Genomic DNA, 23,542 nt, shown 5'->3' on the forward strand with positions numbered 1-23,542 from the left:
TGAGCAGGTAATGTAGGGTTCACAATTTGATTACCAATGGCTTTTTTGAGTTGAGACACGTGAAAGACTGGATGAATCTTGGCGGTGTCAGGCAATTGAATTTTGTAGGCGGCCTTCCCAACCTTTTGTGTCACCAAGAAAGGTCCATAGAACCTTGCTTCCAGTTTCTTGAAGGGTTTGGGCCCCAATGATTATTGTGTGTAGGGTTGTAATTTGAGATAAACCTAATCCCCCACTATTAGAGTCACATCCCTCCTGTTTTATTTGCCCACGCCTTCATATTTTGTTGAGCTTGCAACAAATGACTATTTAGGTCGTCCAATATGGCATCTCTCTCAAGGAGTTGGTCTTCCACCGCCATGACTGTTGTGTCCCCTTTTGTATATTAATTCCACCCCCATGTTTTGGGCTTCCTTTGGATGAAGCAGCGGAGGTAGAGTTCCACAGCCTTATTGACTATCTCCGACTGGCCATCTGTTTGTAGGTGGTAGGCGGTGCTCCTCATCAGTTGAGTTCCTTGCAACCTGAAAAGTTTGTTCCAAAAATGACTCATAAAGATCTTATCTCTATCGAAGACGATTGAGATCGGGAACCCATGTAATCTAATGACTTCCTTGATGAAGGTGGCAGCAATGGAGGTGGCCGTGTAGGGATGTTTAAGAGCAATAAAGTTGGAGTACTTAGTTGATCCATAACCACCAAGATGGAGTTGTATCCATCTGATTTAGGAAGGCCCTCAATAAATTCCATCGACACTTCCTCCCACACCTGATCCGAAATGGGTAACGGCTGTAACAACCCGGTTGGATGCGTGTTGGCGGATTTTTGGGTTTGACATGTGCTGCACTTTTGAACATATTTTTGCACTGTTTTCCTCATGCCTACCCAAAACCATTCCGACACCAACCTTTGGTAGGTTCGGAATTCTCTTGTATACCCTCCAATGGCCGAATCATGGAACTCCTTGAGCAACAACTTGATAAAATGGGAATTTTGGGGAATAACTATCCTGCCTTTATAAAATAGTCTCCCTTTTTCCTAGGTATACCCTGCGTGTAACTTACTGGTGGTTGTCGAGGTCAACAAAATAAATAACCCTAAATCTTTTACACTAAAATAATGTATAATGGTAAAGGGATCGAATCCACGGAGATTAGTTCAATTTGTTACTTAATGAAAATCTCTTTGTAAAAATACTTGTTAAATAACAATAAAAATAAAAATAGGGGGTTTTGGTCTTTCGAAATACTTGAAATAAACTAAAACTAAACAAAGATTTAAATGGACAATTTAACAAAACAAAAGTTTGATGTAAAATCAGTAAGAGAAAGATGTTTGACTTGATGTTTCCTCACTTTGACTTTTTGATGAACATATTAGTAGAATCCAATGGTGCAATACATGTTTTAAATATCTAATTTGGATATAGTAATCCAAGAAGCTTGAGATTACCTAGACTCTTCTTAGTTGTTAAAATGGTTAGAGAAGCTCTTAACAATTTTCTTAGTCAAAGTCACAATCTCCATTAAGCATGTAATTAGTGAAAGTCAACTAGCATTATGAACCAAAAAGTCACCATCCAAAAGGAGTCAAATGCTTTCACTACCATGTTGGAGAAAATGTTTTTATGATTATGTGAAGTAAAACTAACACAAAAATCACTTGTTGCTTGCTAATTTGAAGATCTTTTACTTAATCAACAAATTAGCCAACTAATCATCCCAAACACATTTAAACTCATGAATAAATACATACAAGTAGTGATAAGATGTTAAAACACAAAACATTTTCATAAAGATTCAAACACAAGTTCATGGAATCTTCAGCATTCAACAAATAGTCAAAGGATTTCACCAAAGCCAACCAATATTTGTCTAGCAAGCATGGCTAAACTCAAGAAAACAGAGTTAAAGAAGATTGTACCAAACATTTAACAAAAATCAAGAGGTGAAAAGATGATGTTCTTGAGGTGTTCTTGGCCTTCAAAAGTCTTCCAAACTCCACAGAGAATGCTCTAAAATCGGATGTCCAGGATAAGGCTAAAGAGGCTTACCAACCTTCCCAATCTAGAGCTCCAACCAAAATCCCGAAAATGCCCCTGCAGGAATCCACGCGGGCCGCATGGAAACCTTATACGGGTCGCATGAGTGTGACGGGTTTTTGGGCTTCTTCAACAGTTGGGCTTGCACAGCTAGTCCATTGGCCCAGTTCGAGTCCAATCGGCTTCTAGGCTATTTTTCTTCAAGCCTTCTTCAATTTGAGCCCAATTTACCTTCTCCAAATTACTCATAGCTTCGCAAACGCCTGATCATCAATCTTCACATACTTGAAAAATTCCCCGCATCTCGCAAATTTAAAGTTTATTTCTTCCAAGCCTTCAAGTAATTGACAACAAGCCCACTCCATGAATCACCTCCATAGCCATCAAGCTCAAAATCCTCATTGCCCTCCAAGTCCAATCACCTCCCAAAAATCCCGCTCCGCTAGTCTCCAAAAAAATCTGCAATTATGTTCTGGAAACTAGAAAGTACCCGAAATGGTCATAAAATAACAAAAAAGAAAATATGCATAAAAATTAACTAAAATGCGAATGAAATAAGCTAAAATAAACTATAAAAAAGAAGTAAATAAAATGAAACTATCACTTACCTCATTCGTTGATATCCTCCTTAACTTGTTGGATAAAAGGGTCCCTTGCTACTTCCTTTTCTAATTCATCCAGGGAAACTGACCACCCTGATTGCAGGGCCTGTAATTCCGTTGTCACTCGTCATGTTCGAGATAGAGCATCGGCTACCTTGTTAGTTGGACCCGACTTGTACTATATTTCGAAGTCGAACCCAAGAATCTTGTACAACCACTTCTGATACTCCGGTCCTACTTCTCTTTGTTCCATCAGAAATTTCAAACTGTGTTGATCTGTTTTGATAATGAAATGTCTCCCTGAGAGATAGTGCCTCCATTTTCTAACTGCCAACACTATGGAGATCAATTCTTTTTCATAAATAGTCTTCAATATGTTTCTTGCCCCTAATATTTGGCTGTAGTAAGCAATAAGGGCCCTTATTGTATCAGGACCGCCCCTAATCCGTCGCTTGATGCATCCGTTTCTACTATGAATAACTTTCCAAAATTGGGCATAGCTACAATGGCGTTTGAGTGAGAGCCGATTATAGAGTTTGAAAGGCCCCCATGGCTGCCTCATTCCACCCAAAATTGTCCTTCCTGAGTTGATCTGTTAAGGGGGCTGCAATACTCGCATATCCTATGATGAATTTCCTGTAATACCCGGTTAAGCCTAAAAACCCTCGGAGCTCCTTGATAGTGGTTGGAACCGGCCACGCTTCTACTGCTCTAATCTATTCGTGATCAAATGCAACCCTTTGCCTTAATAACATGCCCCACATATGCTATCTGTTGCCATCCTAACTCACACTTGCCTGGGTTAGCAAAGAACTTATGCTGGCTTAGCGTACTCAAAACAATCTCCATATGCCCTTGGTGTTGCGTTTCATCTTAGCTGTACACCAAGATGTCGTCAAAGAAGACTAGCACAAACTTGCGTAAATATGGCTTGAAGACTTTGTTCATCATTGATTGGAAGGCTGTTGGGGCATTGGTAAGGGTAAAGGGCATTACCTTAAATTCGTAATGACCCTCGTGAGATCGGAAGGTCGTCTTGTGTATGTCTTCCTGCTTCATTCTGATTTGGTGATAGCTTGATCTCAGGTCCAATTTGCAAAACACTCGTGACCCATGCAGTTCATCCAACAGTTCTTCTATGAGAGGTATGGGAAATTTATTTATTACGGTAACCTTATTAAGGCTTTGATAGTCCACACAAAACCCCCACGATCCATGTTTTTCCTTTACTAGGAGGATGGGACTTGAAAAATGACTCTTTGATGGTTGAATGATGCCAGCCTTAAGCATGTCTTGAAGTAGCCTTTCAATCTCTACTTTTTGTGTGTAGTGTACGTATAAGGTCTCACCGAAACCGGTTCGGTTTCCTCCTTCAGTTGTATGGCATGCTATTGATTTTCGTGTGGGTGGCAGCCCTGCCCTCCATGAGAAGACTGAGGCGTATTGATGCACCACTGGTTCCAAGTAAGAGGGGCATGCTGGTAGGGTAGAATTTGAGGTAAGCTGTTCTATGAAGCTGAACTGGACACAATATCCCCCTCCCAACGACCCTAAGGTTCTTACCATGTTTTTCAATGATATTTGAGAACGTTCCAAGGACGGATCTCTCTTCAACGTAACCCACTATTCTCCTAATTGAAATTTCATGTGTTGTGTTTTCCAATTGGTGGTTACTGGACCCAATGTTTCCAGCCACAGAACCCCCCTGATGACATCAGACGTTCCCAGTGTCAATGATAGAAAATCTTCTTTGATACAAACCCCTTGAATGTATAATAGCACCCTTTTGCACTTCCCAGTACCTGTGACAGCTTCTCCCATACCCAACGACACTCCAAACCCAACGGTAGGGTAGATGGGGATATTAAGATGTTTAATGGCCGTTAGAGATAAAAAAAAATCGTGGGTTGCCTCTGGGTCAATGAGGACCACGACTTCCACTCCTGCCAATTCCCCCTTCAATTTGAGGGTTTTTGGGTTAGACGTTCCAATCACAGAATTTAAACAAATTCCTGAGAGGACGGTGTTTTTTGGGGTCTCAATCTCTGGATCATCTTCCACATCGATTTGGGGCTCATCTTCTTAATTATCGTCTTCATGGGTTATCAACACACTTAAATCCTTCTTCGTACAATGATGCACCGGGTTCCATTTTTCATTGCATCGATAAAAGATGCCATTTCCCCTTTTCTTTTGGAGCTCTTGAACAGTGAGTCTTCGAATCTCAGTGGGACGATTTTTGTAACACCGTAAGTTTTCAAACCAAAAATTTCATTTTTAAAACACATAAAACTCACATATTATATTTCATAAAAACCATAAGTGTCTCAAATGTCAACATAAATCCACAAACAAAAGCCAAATCCCAGAATCCTCAACATAATCTCGAATAAAGGTGTACAATCACGACGGCGCCTTCCCGCGGTCCTGAGAAGTACCTGAAACACATATCACACAACACGGTAAACACGAAGCTTAGTGAGTTCCCCAAAATACCACATGCACAAATAATAAGCCTCTCATGTCTATAACTCGGCATGGACCCTCCGGTCCCATAGCTCGGTTTCGACCCTCCGGTTATGTGTCTCAGTGAGGACCCTCCGGTTTCACAGCTCGGTTTGGACCCTCCAGTCCTGTCTCGGTGGAAACCCTCCGGTCCCAAAACTCGGGTTGGACCCTCCGGTCTTGTCTCAGTGGAAACCCTCCAGTCCCAAAACTCGGTTTGTACCATTCGATCCTATATCACATAACTCAAGTAAGCACATAAGACCCTCCGTTGACACATAGATACCACTCATGGTAAGTATAGTGAGAAGACTCACCTCGTAATAAGCTAGGTAAATGTGTACCACTCGAACATGAATCACTGAATCTAGCCTCCTCCTATTCACATATGATAATTTACTCTAATTAACACTTTAATCACAATTCTAAGGAAACTAAGTTACTTCCTCTCTATCTAACTCTTAGAATGGGAAAAAGACCATTTTACCCATCCATGGTCTCTATAAGTCATGATTGATCAAACCCTAAAGTCAACAGAAGTCAACAGTTCATGTTGACCGAACTCGTAGAGTGCATCAAAGAAACTCGTCGAGTCCCCTCGTTTCCTCAAAATCCTCATGAAAACTAACTCAACTCGTTGAGTTGACCCATAAACTCGCCGAGTTATAGCATGCTCAGACTCGTCAGGACAAACCCTAACCGACTCGTCGAGTCGGCTCATCGACTCGTCGAGTCCTTTAAGTCAAATTCTCATTCAGACGATTTAAGGCAGAAAATGCTACTCCATACTATGGATCTGACCTCCTAAAGCTCGAATATCACGTAAAGCTTGCAGCTTTATTTTCATGCATGGCATATTAGCTCAATAATGCCAATACAAGCTCTTACAAGGGTTTGGCGCTCAAAAGCTTGCCTCTAGCTCCATAAAGCTTGGGTTTTTGGGCTCGCTAGACATCCTATAGTCTAGATCTGAGGTTTCAACCTCAAGATATGCTTAAGGGACTCAATAACACAAGGTGGATGGGAGAAAACCTAAAAACTTCCCCAAACCAAGATCTACACATAGAATGATCAAGTTAGCATCTTTTACCTCCAACAAAAGCTAACCACTAAAGAATCTATGGATCCAAATGTCCCTCTCTGGACCAAGCCAAGATGCTCTCAAAATCTTCTTCCAAAGTTGCATAAGAACTCCAAAAATAGTCTCTTTCTCTCTCACAATGGATGGAACCGATCTAGGGCTTCTCACAGGGCTCTCTGGAGATCAGGGAGGCGGAAATGAGGGCTTAAGGACCTTTAAATAGAACACAAAACCGAAAAATTAGGGTTTCTCCAAACAGCTCCAACTCGCCGAGTTGGTCACTAAACCCACACGGCCAAAACGAATGCACTCGTCGAGTTGCTCTGCTAAGGAACATGAATTTCTCAAATATGATACCTGGAAATTTCAGGATGTTACAATTTTAGGATGACGTATTAGGGTTTTTTGATGGGTAGACGGTTGTTTTGATGGGGGTGATGAGGGGAGTTGTTTTCTGTACCACGTTAGGAGCAGAGCTTGGTTTCCGAGAAGTGTGGGGACGAAACTTTCTTTCTACCTTGATGACCACTGACACTGCTTGATCAATGGATCGGGGCTCGAACAACTGGACCTCCGATCTTATGTCTTTCTAAAGCCCGTTAATGAATTGACCCAAGATCACGTCATTTGGAATGTTTTTAAGTAGGGTAAGTAGTCTAATAAACGAAAGTTGATATTCATGTACTGACCATATTTGAATTAGGCATAACCATTGCTGGTAAAGTGTACCTGCGTAAATGGGACGTAACTGATGAAGGAGGAGTGTCTTCAGTTCGTTCCATTGCGTTACCGGTCTTCTGGCATGCTCCCATTGAAACCAAAGGAGAGCATCCCCTTCAAGAGCCACCACTGCGACCTCCATCTTGTCACTCTCCGAGAGCTTGTAGAAATTAAAATACCGCTATGCTCTCAAGATCGAACCATCCAGGTTCTCTCCATCGAACAAGGGCATCTCTAACTTCTGGTACCTCCAGTTGCTTCCTCCGTTATGACTATCACCTCCTCCGTTCCCCATTCTTGCTCCGTCGGTGTCACTGTTCGAAGTCCCACTGTATCACTTTGGAGTTCCTTCCATGGAAATTATCGGTGTGCTGCTTGATTCTCCTTCCCCTATAGTCTTTCCCTGGTTACCTCTGGTAATGGCCCCCAAGATCTCCTCAAACTTTTGTTCCATTCTTAACTGATTCTGATCAATCTTCAGCTGGATAGAAGCTATTGAGTCAGCTTGGTGTTGAATCTAATAACCTTGGTTCTCCAAACGATCATACAAGGTACCAATCTCTAACTCCAGCGATTCCACCCTCTTAACTTGAGCTCCTCCCGTCTCTTTCCCTCCTCCTCCTTTCTCTCTAGCCATACTCCAGGGAACTACTCTGATACCAATCTGTTATGGATTAAACAATAACAAGAGCAAGGAGTGAAAATCATATATTACTGCTTCATTAACTGATAACTGATTCCAAAGAAAAGATAGTAATAGCTATTCGAGATGCTACAGTCTCCCAAGGAATAGAAACTTCTAAGAATGATGATTATGGCCTCACTGAGGTTGTCTCCCCCCTTAATAGGGCACGAATGACAACTGGGGCTCCAAATTCCCATTTTGCCCCTGCTGCTCCATTACCTCTACAATCATGTTGGACGTCCCAGTGGTCCCCCTTCCTTTGGAATATTTTTCTGTTTTTTCTTCTGTCTATGAATTTGAGTGGTGGGTGCATAACATCCTTAGGTTGAAATTAATTTGACATTAACTTTAAACTTGGCTAACCATATAATTGGATGTCTAAGTGTGAAAGAGTTCGGAATAAAACACTTCAAAAGAGTTGCTTTAAATTTTATTCATGTATGTTTCAACTTTTGGGAAAGGTTCGTCTAGTGGTCAATGTGGTTTGTGGCCTGCGGTCGAGATTTTAACATAAGAGATAAGACAACAAAGTTGGTTCTTATAAGTTTACCCTCATTAACCAAAAGAGCCTGGTTGTTGGTTTTTTTTTTTTTTTTTTTTTTTTTTTTTCCGTTTATAATCTTTTATTTCAAAATTTTATAATGTGTTTAACCCTTAACATTTTACTTTTAAGTATAGATTGTTTGTTTTTGATTTGTTATTTGAAAATTGAACTAATTAATTTTCAAATGTACAGGTAAGTGTATTTTAAACAATGTGAATGAATTATACGTTTTGATCTCTAATGTTTTCATATGATTAAATCTAGGGGTTACATCTCCACGCAATACAATGGAATCTGTAGAAATGATTAAATAGAAAAAAATGGCAACATATTTTTGGATCATATTATAGAATTTGATTAAAATTTTGATTAGAATTGTACGCATGAGAAGTAAGAACATCTCAAATGGTTAACATATACTATCATATATAATTATTGTCACCTCATTATTCCATTAACTTTAACCTATAATTAATAGCACCTAATCTATCATTATCTATTTAAAATGTTCTATAAAATCTCATCTATTTAACTAGTCATTTTTTTAAACACACATCATATTTTATAGACGTTGAATGCCACAAACGAAAATAGAAATAAAAGGATATACCAGATCTTTATTTTATAAATGTAGAATACAAAAAAAATTAATGTCATAGTTATAAAAAGAGATTGAAAATATTATATACTTGTTATAAATTTATATTTTATAAATAAAATATCATTAAATATTTGATAGAAATAATTACTAGTAAATAAATTTAAAATATTTAAAACTAAAATATAATTAAATGGTAAAAGGAAATATGATTAGATGATGAGGGGCTAAATATACAAAACATGAAAGTATATTATTGACTATTAACATATATCGAGTAATACAAAAAAAACAAATAAATTATTGGCTCCAATTGTGATAAGTTATAAATAAAATAAAACAAATAATAATAAGCTATAAGATAACCTCTCCCATTAGAGATGTTATGAGATTATTTAATCAAATTATGTAAAGTAGTTTAATATTTTTATGGATAAACAAGAACTCAGCTTCGTATTTCAGTGATATTTTATGTTGAGATAAATTACAGAGAGCTTATCATTGAACTTGTTATTACAATTTACAACGTTGTAGTTAGTTTGTACATCGAATGGTATTTTAAGTATCAAGTTCAAAGGAAATTATTTACAATTTAATAAATTAATGTGGTTTCAAAGCTTTGTAAAACTTCATATTTCAATAGTGTGATATATAAGAACATACTTTATAATGATATAAAAAAATATTTTTTAGTGATATACATAAAAATGAAATTTAAAACCGAAAATTAAGACAAATTTATATAATTATTATATAGATAAAGATGAGATATTGTCCATAATATATTTGAATTTATACCCAACATTATGGAATAAAAATTATGATAGATAATTAGATTTTGCAACTTTAATCAAATATAAGAACAACAAATTAAATAACAATACAATTATTGTTGATGAGATGCAATTTGTTAGTTATAGTAATGGTTATAAACTTATATAAACTATATCATTGACATGTATTTTTAAAGTTTAATAATTACTGAAAATAGCATCATTCTTTGTCTTTAATGATGCACTTTAGCAAACACTCGCATAACTTTATCCAATTTTAACTTGGAAATTTAAAAATAATAACACAAAGCAAGTTTTGGCTGTCACGTCATAAAGTGTGCTATATAGAGAAAATATGTTATTATAAAAGTATTTATTTTTATTTAGTAATTTCTAGATTACTTAACATATATCATCACCGACTTATTGTTGATCTTCATCAACTAAGTTAACATATATCATCACCGACTTGTTGTTGATCTTCATCAACTAAGCTCGGTGTTTCTTCATATTCATTGATTCAACATTTTCTTCTTCATTGATTTAGATCAATGTCTTCTTGATCCTCGTTGATTTAGATCATCGCCTTCTTTATCTTCATCTATTTAGATAAAAGCCTTACCCATCCTTATCCACTTACCACAAATGGCATGTCATTCACATTCTTTGATCTGTCTACCAGTGTTTACTTCATTTTTAAGACCTATCTTCTTTGTCTTCATCAAAACATTATAATGTTTGCAACCACACCCAAATGTATGACCAATATCATTTACAATATCTTGTTTGTTTTTTTTTTGGTTGATACTACAATCAATACGATACACATAAACAAGTTGTTCATTCGCTCGAATTAGATTTCAACTCCTTGTGTTTGTGTTGACCCTGAATTGTAACATCTATCGTGGATACTTTAACAGACGTGCCATGGTTCTTTAAGATGTAGTACGGTCTTGCTGAGATATAGTCATATAATAATATCAAACCAAGTTATACACTAAATTTAAATAAGGGTGCCCTTTAAATAATACAGTAATATTGTATTTTGTAACAGTATATTATAAATAATAAATCAAACACTCAAAAGAACCGATAATCAAATTCTCTAAGCAAGACGCGTCAAAATATATATCTCGTGCAGTGCACCACTTGGAAACTTCCTGTAACTTTGGGTTGCCTTCTTATATATTATATTATATATCCCTCATTTTTTTACAACAAAATGTTGTGATCTAATTTTCCCATTTTGTAATAACATAAAATTTTATCGACCTACTTTTTATTCGGTTTTCAATCTCTAAGAACTTATATGAAAACAATAATCACGAAACGTTATCAAAGAATACTCAAAACTACATATATATGAAGCCAATAACATAGTCAAGATCACATTTAATCAATGACTTGTTTTGATTTATTCAAAAAAAAAAAAAAAACTTTTACGGTGTTCATATTTGAAAATTGACCACAACAAGTTGCATCGATCACCACACAATCCACGACTTTGATGGACAACCATTCCATCCCTTTTTCTTACTTCTTTAAATCCTCCATCCGATCTCCTTCAAAATTCATCGTTCTCGTGTTCTCGAGCCGATCCCGACCTGACTCATTTTCGGATTTCTTCTCCCTCCACCTTCCTCTTCGCCAGTCCATCTCCTCACCCACCACCTTCCACCTCCCACAACTCCCATTCCTCCATGGATCTTTCCGATCTTCATCACCTTTTCCAAATGTTCGATCACAATGGTGACGGAAAGATCACAAGACAAGAGCTATCAAAGTCTCTTGAAAGCCTCGGGATTGACATTCCTGATCCTGATCTTGAACACATGATTGATCATATCGACTCGGATGGTGATGGGATGGTGGACATAGAGGAATTTGAGGTGTTGTATAAGATGATATTAATGGAGGAGGAGAGGGACGAAGAAGAGGATATCAGAGAGGCGTTTAATGTATTCGACAAAAACGGAGATGGGTTCATTTCGGTTGAGGAGCTTCAATCAGTGTTGATGTCGCTTGGGTTGAGACAAGGTCAAACCATCGAGGATTGTCGACTCATGGTTAATAAGGTGGATGTTGATGGCGATGGGATGGTGGATTATAGAGAGTTCAGGCAAATGATGAAAGGTGGTGGCTTTGCCAACTTTGAAACCCTTTGACATTAATTTTCATTCGTTTGAACATTCTTTCTGTTACCATCTTGTTTGATCATCATGTATCTTTCCGAATTTCAATTTCAATCTAAGAATCTAATCGTTTCTTTATTATATTTTGTGGTTATAGTTGACTCGTGTTTGTGTTCTTTGAATCGTAAATAACTACTCAATTGGAACAAAACCATAACTGGAACCCAACCGACTTATAAATTTATGGGTCGCAAAAAGTTTTTGCAATGGTTAAAATTTATCAAAAAAAATTGGAATTCAAAAGAATAGGGACACGAAGGAATTATAATTTATCACGTGTTTGATTGGTATAATATAAAACTTGATTCAATCACATTACTTTACAATGATTGAGTGATGCGTGAACAATGGAAAAAAATAGGAATATGGTTTGTTTTGACGGGTTTATGAAGAAGATTTGATATTTTAATGAAAAAAAAAAAAACAATGGAATTCAATTCTCAGCATCCTCGTCTATCAACACTGGAATTCGAGATTCCAGTTCCTTACGCAAACCAAACACATGCTAGGGTTAAACATACATTTTGTTTTAACGGGAGAAATATAATAAGCTCATTCGAAATCTTTATTTTATCTACTTCTATTCTAATAACTAAAGATCTAGTTTGCCATATATCATTTCGTATGAGTTTTGATAGATATTTTTAAAATAAATAGTATTCACATGTAAATTTTTGTTTTGTTTTTTTTTTTTTTTTTTTAATTTTTAAAATTAAAAAGTCTCATAATTATATATGTAAAGTATTAGATATAATAAATATGATACTAAAATTCCAATGGATATATTTATTCTTTTCTTATTTTAATACATGAGCTTCACATATAATAAAAGAACGTATAAAAGATCTTAAAATAGTCACGAGATTATAAAAAAGCTTGATAGGAAAGTAGGAAACCAGTAGAAAAATTATTATACCTATTACTTTTTTTTTTTTTTTTTTTAATTTACAAATTCTCAAAGAAAAGTAATATAAAGATCGAGAGTAATTTTGTAGAATTTAAAAAGCTTAATTAAATTTTAACTATTTGAAAAAGTGTGAAAAGTAATATAGAGGTCAAGAGTACCTTTAATAGTACTTTTTTTATAAATGTTTTATTATTATTTGAAAAAGACAATAATAGTTTTTTTTAATCATGGGAAAATAGAGTTCTTTTAACATACCACTCCAACCATTTAAACGTCTCAACCCTAAGTCCCTAACATCATTGTTTGAAATAAAAAATGTGTAAAGAATGGTGCAAAGATGAATCTCCAACCTTATATTACATTTTACATATAAACAATATATCCTAAATATGTTTTTTTTTTTATTAATAATAAAGTTGTCTTATAACCTTTTGTTACAATTTTAAAAATATATTTAAAACAATCATTACGTCTAAATATAGTGATTAGGTATATTTTATTTCTTTTAAATATATTTGAAATAATTGTTATATTTAAAATATAATTACACAATTAACGTGAATCAAAATTAATAAACTCGACCTTTAAACAACTAAAATAAAGTATATATATACATTAAATCAAACTTAAAAGACCAATAAAGACAGTCAAATCCTTCACAACACCTAATTTGACAATAATGAAGATATAAAACCAAAAAATTTGGTGTTATATTATTTAAAGTGGACAATATTGTGTTTGGGTTGATGAAAGATGAGGATGTACCATAGGTACCTCCATGAATACCATCCCACCATAGAATTGCTTTCAAAATGCTTGTTTTATCAGGTGGATAACACGTTTCATCATTTTCAATCTATGCATTGTATGCTTGTATGTTATACTTATACCATATAGTTTTGTATATTTTTAATTATTTTATGAATTAGTATTGTATCTTTTTAATATTTTATGAATTAGTTTTGTATTATTTTAACTAGTTTGTGTTTACTAAATTAAAAATCTAATGAGTTGAAAGAGATGAGAAACATAAATTTTCATATGTTGTAGGACAGAAGGATGAAAGTGAGAGAATAGGAAAAAAATTAATGTGACGGTGATATGAGTTGTAAGGAATATGAAGTAGAATTCTCTTCACTCTTATTTAAATAACACCAAATTTGATGTAAAATTTGTGTTGTTAGAATGTATTTACATCATCTTTTACACCAAAAATGCCAACATAATATATGGGATTAAGTTGGCCATCTCCTCCTACAAATTATCTCTTTTATAAGTTTGGCTTCTACATTTAAAATAACTTTTCATTCTAAATCTTAAAGAGCGATTGTGATTGTTTTTTGAATTCTAAAAATGTTTTTGGACAAAAATATTTATTGACTTATGATAGTGATAAAATGAGTTTTTAAAAAGTTTTTTGATAAGTTTTTGTGGTGAAAAAATCAGTAAGTCAGTGAGTTAAAAATATTTATCTTATTTTTGAAGTTATTATGGTTAAAAAGCTAAAAATAAGTTGCAAAAAAATCAAGTTTCATATGTTTTTCAAATCTCTTTTTTGAAGGATTTTTAAAGCTAACAAAAAAATCATTTTGAAAAATGCTTTTGAGATCGCCAAACAATTTTTTTGATTTATTGTCTTTTCAGAAAAAAGAAAAAAAAAACAATACATTGTTTTGAAAAACAATCCCAAACACCTTGTTAATCATATTTACATGTTAAATGTTCATTATCATCAAACTAGTTAATCTATTTTATTACATATACAAAATATTAATAATAAAATATACTTTATAATAGATGTATATGTAAAGTCATATTGATTTGAGAAATATATTGTTTGTTCAAAGTGACAAACTAGATGAGGAACTTTTATATCGTTAATTTTAAGGAAAAAATTTGAAAATAAAGACATCTATAAAGGTTTTTATTATAATTTTTTACTATTTTTTTTCTTGTGGTTGTATATTCGATACAACCATCTCAATGTACTTGATTTTGAAAGATATATTGAAACTCAAAGCATGAAGAGAATAAGGAAACATTTAGAGTGGTTGTATATGGATGCAAAATTAACAAATAATAATTATTATATATCTAATTAAATGTAATTGACAAATGAACAGTTGGTTTTTCATATTATACATTCACCATACAGGTTTTGGATATTGCCACATTTAGTCCATAGAGATTTTTTCTTTACAAAAAAGTCTCTAAAGGTTTTTTTATAAAAAAAATCCCTAGGTTTAAGTTTTTTATGTATGTCGGCTCGTTTGACCCCTAATAGAAAATTTACTGATTACATTCCCCACAATATATTGTCATGTTTCGTCCCTATTCTTTTTTGGTTTCACACTTTAGCCATATGAGTTTTACATATTTGCAGGATTGCTCATTATATTTTTGCAGTTTTGTAAGTTTTGTCCACCCGTAAAACGGGGTGCTAACCTACTAGTTTACAACTAAATACGAACAATGTAGGACAGAAAATGTATAGTAGCATCCCATCATATTTCATTAAATAAAAATGGATGTTAATATAAATATTCAAAAACAAGATAAATATTCAAAATAAAGTCCCTTGTAACTATTACATTAACATACAGGAGGTAATAAAGTTCCTCAACAATAATGATTGTTGTAAGTTCATCTATAATATCCAGTTATCCACCACTAACCATTATAATTGTATAATTGTGAATTTCACATAATCACTACATTTTCTATCACTAACTATGAGATATCTACCATTAAACACAGTACTTCACATTATTTTTTTAATTAAATTTAATTCAAAAATACATTAGAAACATATATTTATTTAATACTAGTTTTTCATTAAATAAAAATACTACATTACAATAAAAAAATAACAATAAAAATCAAAATAAAAATAAAACACCTACAACTACCAAACAAAACTAAAAAAACTATCTCCTATTCCTATATTGGGCTCGTACGGACTATTTCATCACGAGAAAAATCTACAAAACTTCGCCTTCGAGATCGCCTGCTTTCATCTTCAAAATCTCCATATCGGTTTTTGTTTAAAGCGTTGTTTGCACCTCTTGGATGACATTTGTGTTTCTACCATTTTTTGCTCCACCCGACTCAACGTCTTCACCTTGGTTTCTTGAATGTAGGCATATCGATTAAATTTCTCTCCAAATTCATCAATAACACTAGAACCTGAAGCCAACAAACCCGCTTTTTCGTTTTATTCTTCTAACAGGCTGACAAAGAGGTTTCTCGTCTTCAAGATCGAACAGATCATTGTTGATGTTGATGTGTGTCCGCCTGTCCGATCGTTGGGAAATTGCATCCGGGTTGGCGTTTTTTCAAATTGATCCAAAGCCGCTTTGAAGACATCGAAATCGTTTGACCCTCTTTTGCGTATGTTTTGGAGGTTGTTGTAAATTTTTCAAAATTCAATGCATTTTAGTCGAATATCACATGACTTCGAGCTAATTTAATTGGAATTTCGACTTTCTTCCCGTCAACGCATAAAACACGCTTCAAACTTTTTTCCGTAAACAATTGAAGGTTTGATTATCTCCTTCAATTGGGTCTTGCGAAGCCGAAACTCACGCCTCCGCTAGCTTTTCTTCTTCCTCTTTTGTCCATGGTACCCATTCTTAGGTGGGTGGGGGGGGGGGGGGGGGGGGTTCTTTTTTGGTTGAGGTGGTGGTGGTGAAGGTTGTGTTTTCGAAACAAAATCCAATGAATAAGGTGGTTGTGATTGTGAAGGTGGTGGTTGTAACGATTGTGAATGTAATTGTTGGTGAAAGACCGGAAAATGTTGTTGAAAGATCGGGAAAGGTTGAAACTTACGTTGAAAGACCATGAAATGTTGGAATTGTTGTTGGAAAAGTAGTGTTTGTTGGATAAGGGAACTGGTTTGTAGCAAATTCATAAAACCATCTTGAAATGATTTCTTGGCCGGGAATCGACGGGGATTGTATCTAATGCAAATGTGTTCTCGGGTTTGCAGTTTGTATAGTATTGAGGGATATTTTTGTTGGTTGTGAAAATGTTGTGTGAATATTGTGTATAGAGAAAGAAAAGAATAGTGTAAAAAATGTATGTATAGTGTGGTATTTTGAAATTTAGCCGTTCAACAACTTCTTCAACGGTCAAAATCAATTGAGCCTTCCCATTCGTCGTTGCACCACGAAGCTCCACAAAAACGCTGGGCCACGATCGTCCGTTCAATGGTGTGCATGGACCACAATCGTGGCCCGCTAGACCGTGAAGCCATTCGTGCTAGGTATACATAATGGTCTAACTTGCAAAGCTTTACAACTAATTTAAAAGCATACAAAATCTTTCTTTATTTTTGTTTGAAAACAATGATTAGTTGTGTTGAAGGAGAGGTAGGCAGTAACATTAGGTAACAGGAGCAGTGAGAGGTCGATAGCCTTATGATATGGTGAACGGGCTCTTAAAGTGAAACCCAGGCACAACCACGAGCAGGAAATAAGTTCATAAATTATAATCGATTATGACTTTCAAACATTAATACAGTATTTGTATAATAAAAAACATATGTTATTTATTTTGGATTTTCGGATATCCGAAAATTTATAAAATGGTGTGAAAGTTGAGTCCCGGGTTGTTTCAAAATTAAGCAACAACATGAAAGGATAAACCAAATTTAGCACAGTGTACACAATAAAATGATGATTTGGTATAAAACAAGATAAACTTATAAAGTTATAAATATAAATTTATAAGTTTTTAATCCTTCAATTTTTAGAAAGACCTCCTCTATCAGGGAATAGTAATTGGTATTTCAATTAAACTGCTGAACACCAAAATCTTGAAACCTAAATCAAAATCACAACCACCTAATTCATCGGTACCTGGTGTTACCCTCCCTCCTTGAGGTCGAGGGTTCAAGACTCGTAAGAATATAAGTGGAGAATTAGGAGTAGTGAAGGAGTAGAATAGATTTGCCCTTCCAAAAAAAAAAAAAAAAAAAAATCAAAATCACAAATCCAGGGTTTTTTTTCCTGAACCAGTTAGCCAAACCAGGGATAAAAATTGGTCTCACTTAACCTAAAATCCGACGTGGATATTTGGCTTTCTAAATTGTCCTCTTTGATTTATAGTTATGAAACTTCCACTTTCTTATTATTATTAATATTATTATTGCAAATCAGTAACAACTTATTGGCTACAATACGAAGGAACAATCTATGAAGAAACATTGATGAGCTCTTGAGAAAACAAAACAAAAATCTTTGCAACGCTTTTCATTTGTAGAACAAAGAGGTTCAGACAACATTAACATTTAACATACAAAAAAATTACTATGAGTTTATTATTACCATCCATACTTGGCTTGTGTTTCAGCTTTTGTGAGAAAGCCTTTTGAGCGCCTTTCTGCCAATTCCATCTCTTTGGATCTCATATCAAAGTATAAAGATCCAATCTGATGTTTCCTCTTGTGCAGCTTCGTTGGCTTCCCCTTCCCTGAAGAAGCCGGCTGAAAATAAATAATCCAGAATAGGAGACTATAAGTACAGTTGTACAACATCAAAATCATTTTCAATCTTACAAATTGAAACAGGGTTTCTTACTTCTTACTATGAGATAAAGAAAAAAATATAACCAATTACCTGATATGAGGGCCCAAAAGCTATTCCAGTTGATTTGACTTGGTCTTCTCGTGGTCGATTCTTCATCAGTTCATCCTGACTAACCTCAATTATCTCATGCGGAATCTCATTCCTACCTCTCTTGCCAGGAACCCTAGTCATATTTTGTATAGCGGCCGCTTCTGAAATTTCTGGCTGCATATCTCCACTTGATCGATCAATCCACTTGCTTTCATACTGCGCATAGTTCCCATAATCACTGTAACCCTCGTAACTATTATAGTTTGCAGGATCTTCACTTGTTGGAGGAGCTGGGCCGTAGCTTGAATGATCCGTTTGAACATTCTCATACTCATACCCTCCATTATTGCTATAATCATAGCTCGCATAATCTGCAGTTGTTGTAACCACATTCTCATTTGAATTAGGATTCGCATATCCATTGTAGGTATTATCGTGGTTTACATAACTCTCATCAACAGACAAATTCACATTGGAAGAGTTATCAGTAGCGAGAGAACTGTTATTATGATGCTTCACCTGATTATCACTGGCTTTATTAACAGTGTCCTTAACAACTTTTGAATTTGATAATGCTGGAACTTCAGATTCCAAGATTGATCTTCGACCCATGCCGGCGGAGGAGGGCAAAGCTCCAAGTGAGCCCGAGTTCCTTGGCGCAGGGATACTCGACAAAAACGACTTGACAGAGGGCGCTTCAGGTATGGAACTATCCTTTTTCGTTTGTTCTTCCTTATCATCGTCTTCGTCTTCGTCGTCGTCATCAACAACTTTGCTCATTACAGGTGGCCGAAACTGAACAACTTTTTTAGGTTTAGGCCCCAGAGAAAACGGGTCAGATCTTTCGGTTTTTGGTTGAGGAAGTGAAGAAAATAAAGAGGCGGAGGAGGATGAATTGAATCCGGATTGTGGCTGTGCAACCTTCTTGGGTTTCGAAGTTGTTAGGGTCTGTGGAGGAGGGTTTGAAAGTTGGGATTTTGGTGGTGGGAGAGAAGATAAGAAGTTTCCCCCAAATTTGGTTGCGGGTTGCGAAGGGAAGTTTGATTGGCTTGCTTGATTCTGTTTACGTGGTTGTTGTTGATCTTCATCTTCATCTGAAGATGCATACGTAGCTAGCAAAGAATCCATCACCGAAATCTGGAGATAGAACCCCCTGATTAAATTGGGGAATATGTAGATAATATCTAGGGTTTTGATCAGAAAATCGATTTCTATTGTTGCAAGCAACTCGGAGATGTCGCCGACTCGCCGGGTTGAAAAGAATGAGTGAGGAGAGAGGTTGGTGGGCCAAAAATGAAATGGTCCACGACTCCAAGTTTTTTTGAAAGGTGAAATTTATTAGGGAATAGCCATGGTAATAAAAAAAAAAAAGATTTTCTACGATTTGTTTTAAAGACATCCATAAAAAATATTAATTATAAAAAATATTGTTATAATTAGATATAGAATATATTTATTATAAGAAATATTTTTTATTGAAAAAATATATATACATTAATTATTGAGAATATTACATATAATTAATGTATTTTATATTTAATTATGATAATATTTTATATAATTAATATTTTTTATAGCTGTCTTAAGGATATATATTAGAAAATCTAAAAAAAATGATAAACAAAACCGTATCTTTCGTTAGTAATCCAAACTTCGTTAAAATCACCTATCAAAATAGTATCACCCTCCCAACTACTAATAATGTGAAGTAACTGATTCCAAATAAGCTTTTTAAAATTAACATCTTAAAGAGCATAAATGAAGATAATAAGTAAACGAGTTTTAGTAGGAAGCCAAGTACCCTCCACTATCACCAAATTATCATCAGAATACACCTTATATTTATGAAAAAGATTCTTATCCCAAATAGAAAGAATTCCACCCGAAAAACCTCGTGAAGAGAAATAAACATAATCAAATTGGAGATTACCCCAAACCGATCTCACGACATGAGCATCCATATGCCTCATCTTTGTTTCCTATAAGGTTAGAAAAGAAATTTGATGTTTACCACACAAATTGTTTCATGTACACCAATAGAGTCATAGAATCTGACACTTGGTAGTATCAATAAGTCGTTAGGTTTGTGATATTTTTCAACATATTTTAGAAAAATCATTTTTCAAATGGCAAACCACTTCAATGTTGAACTTGTGGAGATTCAAACATAAGATTACTCTATTCTAAAATGTTTATCTCAAGTAATCACTACTAGGCTACGGTGATACTTTTTGAAAGTTGTTTATTCTAAATAAAACATAATGTAAGAAGAAAACAACACTGGTGTTGCACCAATGCGGTTTTAGTATCATCCACTGGTGATGGGTATTCATCACAACCATTGTAAAAAATTATCATATTAATTGGTTTTCTAGATTTACAACTCGAAAAATATTCAACATTTTCAGACAAGCTATCATTTTTTACCGACACTAACTATATGAATATTATCATGGAACAAGAATAACAAGTTGAGGTTAGCCCACTTGGCTAACATAGAGGTTCATAATCTAATAACTAACTAGGAGGTTCTAGGTTCAATCTCAGGTAGATGAGATATAAAAATTATTTTCCCGTCATTGATGATGGGTTTTGTTTAAATGTTAGTGATGCTCAAAGACTATTATGAGTCGAGGCAAGATGATGTAACTTTTGTAGATTATTTGAGTCCATTAGAAACATAACTCTTTCAAGATGATATTGAAAGTCAAACGGGATATCCAAACACATCTCAATATTAGGGGCCTGGAGGTCGGGAGTGCTAGGAGATGGATCGTCTACTTGGTTCTGGCTCGATTCTTGGTGTGGTGGTCTGATTTTTAAAGATCAATTTGACAATTTGACAGGTTGTTTGATCTTGCGATTGATCAGGAGGTAAAGGTTAGAGATTGTTGGGTTATGCGAAATTGGGTTTTTTCTTGGAGAAGACCGATAAAGGGAGGAGAAGAGACTAGGTAGTTCGAGAGCATGCAATCCTTATTGAGTTCGGTTTCTCTTGGGGTGCAAATGGATAAATAGGATTGAATTTGGATCCTTCGGGAGTCTTTATGGTTAAATCAACTCGAAAGCACATTGATGAGGTTAGATTACCAATAGGAGGAAGGGAAACTAGGTGGAATAGAAGTGTTCCCATCAAAATTAACGTATTTATGTGGCGTGCGCTTTTGGATCGGCTTCCCACTCGGGTTAATTTGTTCCATCGTGGAGTAGACTTGGAGTCGACTTTATGTCCGATTTGTATGGTTCGTTGGGAGGAAAGTTCTCAAATGTTCTTTAATTGTGAACTAGCAATACAAATATGGATTCGTGTGGTATTGTGGCTAGGGCTCGACGGAGGAGATGACTCATTGGATTGATTTAAGACCAGTAGCGAGAAACCAAAGGGCTTGTGGACTCTCTGTGTCCGACTTTCATTTGGGTCATTTCGACGTATAGAAATGCAATCACTTTTAGAAATTCTAAATTCTAAAAAGATTTTATATGAGATTGTATTAAAAATTTGTATTTTAATTGCAATTGTTCTAGGAATTTTAAAAGTAGGATTATGTGGAATGTTTTGCTACAATCGTTGATCCAACCTTAACCTTTGTACTAGCTAGCTTTTTTTTTTTGGTTTCGTGTGTTTATTTATTGTTGATGTTCCAAAAAAGAACTCATATGGCACAAGTGGGCAACCATGGGGATATTATGAGAAGTATAATATTTTTAGTTTACCTCTCGAGCATTTTTGTAATTTATTACTTCGATGCACTGCTCTTAATTAGTTGCTTTTATTTAGTTAGATTGACAAAAACGTTTGAAAAACACAGAACACCACAAAAGTCCAACATTTTGGACCTAGGTCGACCAAGCTAGACCTTCATGGCTTCATCAAGCATTATTGACATAGATGTGGGCCATGCATTTTTTTTACCCTGGCTTAAAGGTGCACAAATAACAGTTTTTTAAAACATGTATTAGACTAGAGGGTATGGTGCGGTTTGGGACCGCACCTTGGTGCCACATCAGCAGCGAACACCGCCCCTAGGGTGCGGTTTCCTGCCATTGAGACCGCAGTGCGGCCTTTGAAGACCGCGAATTTTGATTGGTGGGTCAAATTTTTGACCGTTGAACGCTAATTCCGTCTTTTTTTTTTCCTTCCTATATATATACACATATCAAACTTAATTTTTTTCACAACACAATCTTCTCTCTCTCAAATTTTTTTTTTTTTTTTTTTTTTTTTTAAAATCACCACTCTCCAAAAAATGTCATCTTCTTCATCTTCTGAAGAATTTCAGACTATTTTTGATACCGCTATTGCGTGTGTTCAAATGGCGGAACAAACATACAACGTTGTATGTAACAACGCAGCTGCAAGTTCTCAACAGAGAACACGAAGATACATTTATAGAAATCGTGAAGAAGCCAACCAACGTTTGGTGCAAGACTATTTTGCAGAGAATGCCACTTACCAAGGGTATTATTTTCGTAGGCGCTTCAGAATGCTCAAATGTTTATTCGAACGTATAGTTGAAGATGTAACGAGGGAGTGCAGTTTTTTCCAACAACGCTACGATGCTAGAGGTACACCCGGTTTCACTCCGTTACAAAAATGCACGGCCGCACTTCGTCAGTTAGCATATGGCATTCCGCCTGATGCGTTAGACGAAAGTTTTAGGATGTCTGCTAGGACAGCACGAGACAGTCTCCATTTTTTCTGCAAAACTGTCATTCAGTTTTATGGTCCAAAATATTTACGTAAGCCTACACGTAATGACATCTTGCAATTGCAAGCTCATCATGCTAGTGTGCATGGGTTTCCTGGAATGCTAGGAAGCTTAGATTGTCTCCATTAGGCATGGGAAAATTGCCCTACTGCATATCATGGGCAATTTACACGAGGTGATCATGGTCACCCAACGGTGGTACTTGAAGCAGTTGCATCACAAGATATGTGGATTTGGCATGCTTTTTTTGGTTCTCCTGGTTCGATTAACGACATCAACGTTCTTAACCGTTCACCAATATTTAACAACATATACGATGGATCTGCATCAGATTCTTCTTTTCAAGTGCATGGAACGCCATATAAGTATGGTTATTATCTGGTCGATGGAATCTATCCTGAGTATGCTGTGTTTGTTAAGTCGTTTTCAGCTCCACATGGTTCTAGACGAAAGAAATTCAAGAGAGCTCAAGAAAGAGCTAGGAAGGATGTTGAGCGTGCTTTTGGAGCTCTGAAGAAACGGTGGTTCATACTGAAAAAACCAGCAGCTTATTTGGGCGAGGAAAAA

General features: G+C 35.3%; 1 protein-coding gene, 1 long non-coding RNA gene and 1 pseudogene across 2 annotated transcripts; 1 reads left to right on the plus strand and 2 right to left on the minus strand.

The window, feature by feature from the left end:
* Positions 1-1,798: 1,798 nt before the first annotated feature.
* LOC145015036 (uncharacterized) lies at positions 1,799-8,054 on the minus strand. The gene is made up of 2 exons (XR_013665709.1): positions 6,959-8,054; positions 1,799-5,081 (listed from the first exon to the last, which is right to left on the minus strand). It is a non-coding gene; the product is annotated as an uncharacterized LOC145015036 (long non-coding RNA).
* Positions 8,055-11,108: 3,054 nt separating this feature from the next.
* Positions 11,109-11,822, plus strand: LOC145018675 (calmodulin-like protein 3 pseudogene; annotated as a pseudogene).
* A 6,043-nt stretch (positions 11,823-17,865) lies between these two features.
* On the minus strand, positions 17,866-19,570 carry LOC145017506 (mitotic checkpoint protein PRCC-carboxy-term protein). Its single transcript, XM_078975529.1, has 2 exons — positions 18,267-19,570; positions 17,866-18,133 (listed from the first exon to the last, which is right to left on the minus strand). The coding sequence occupies exons 1-2, from the start codon at positions 19,392-19,394 to the stop codon at positions 17,972-17,974; spliced, it is 1,290 nt and encodes a 429-aa protein (XP_078831655.1). The 5' UTR covers positions 19,395-19,570; the 3' UTR covers positions 17,866-17,971.
* Between the last annotated feature and the right edge of the window lie 3,972 nt (positions 19,571-23,542).

Source organism: Lactuca saligna, chromosome 9 (assembly GCF_052625555.1).
Source record: "Lactuca saligna cultivar CGN05327 chromosome 9, ASM5262555v1, whole genome shotgun sequence".
Taxonomy (NCBI): Eukaryota; Viridiplantae; Streptophyta; class Magnoliopsida; order Asterales; family Asteraceae; genus Lactuca; species Lactuca saligna.

Coding starts and splice junctions, on each gene's coding strand:
- LOC145017506 (XM_078975529.1), bottom strand. CDS start 19,394: ATGGATTCTTTGCTAGCTACGTATGCATCTTCAGATGAAGATGAAGAT. Junction 18,134..18,266: donor CTTTTGGGCCCTCATATCAG/GTAATTGGTTAT, acceptor ATTTATTTTCAG/CCGGCTTCTTCAGGGAAGGG.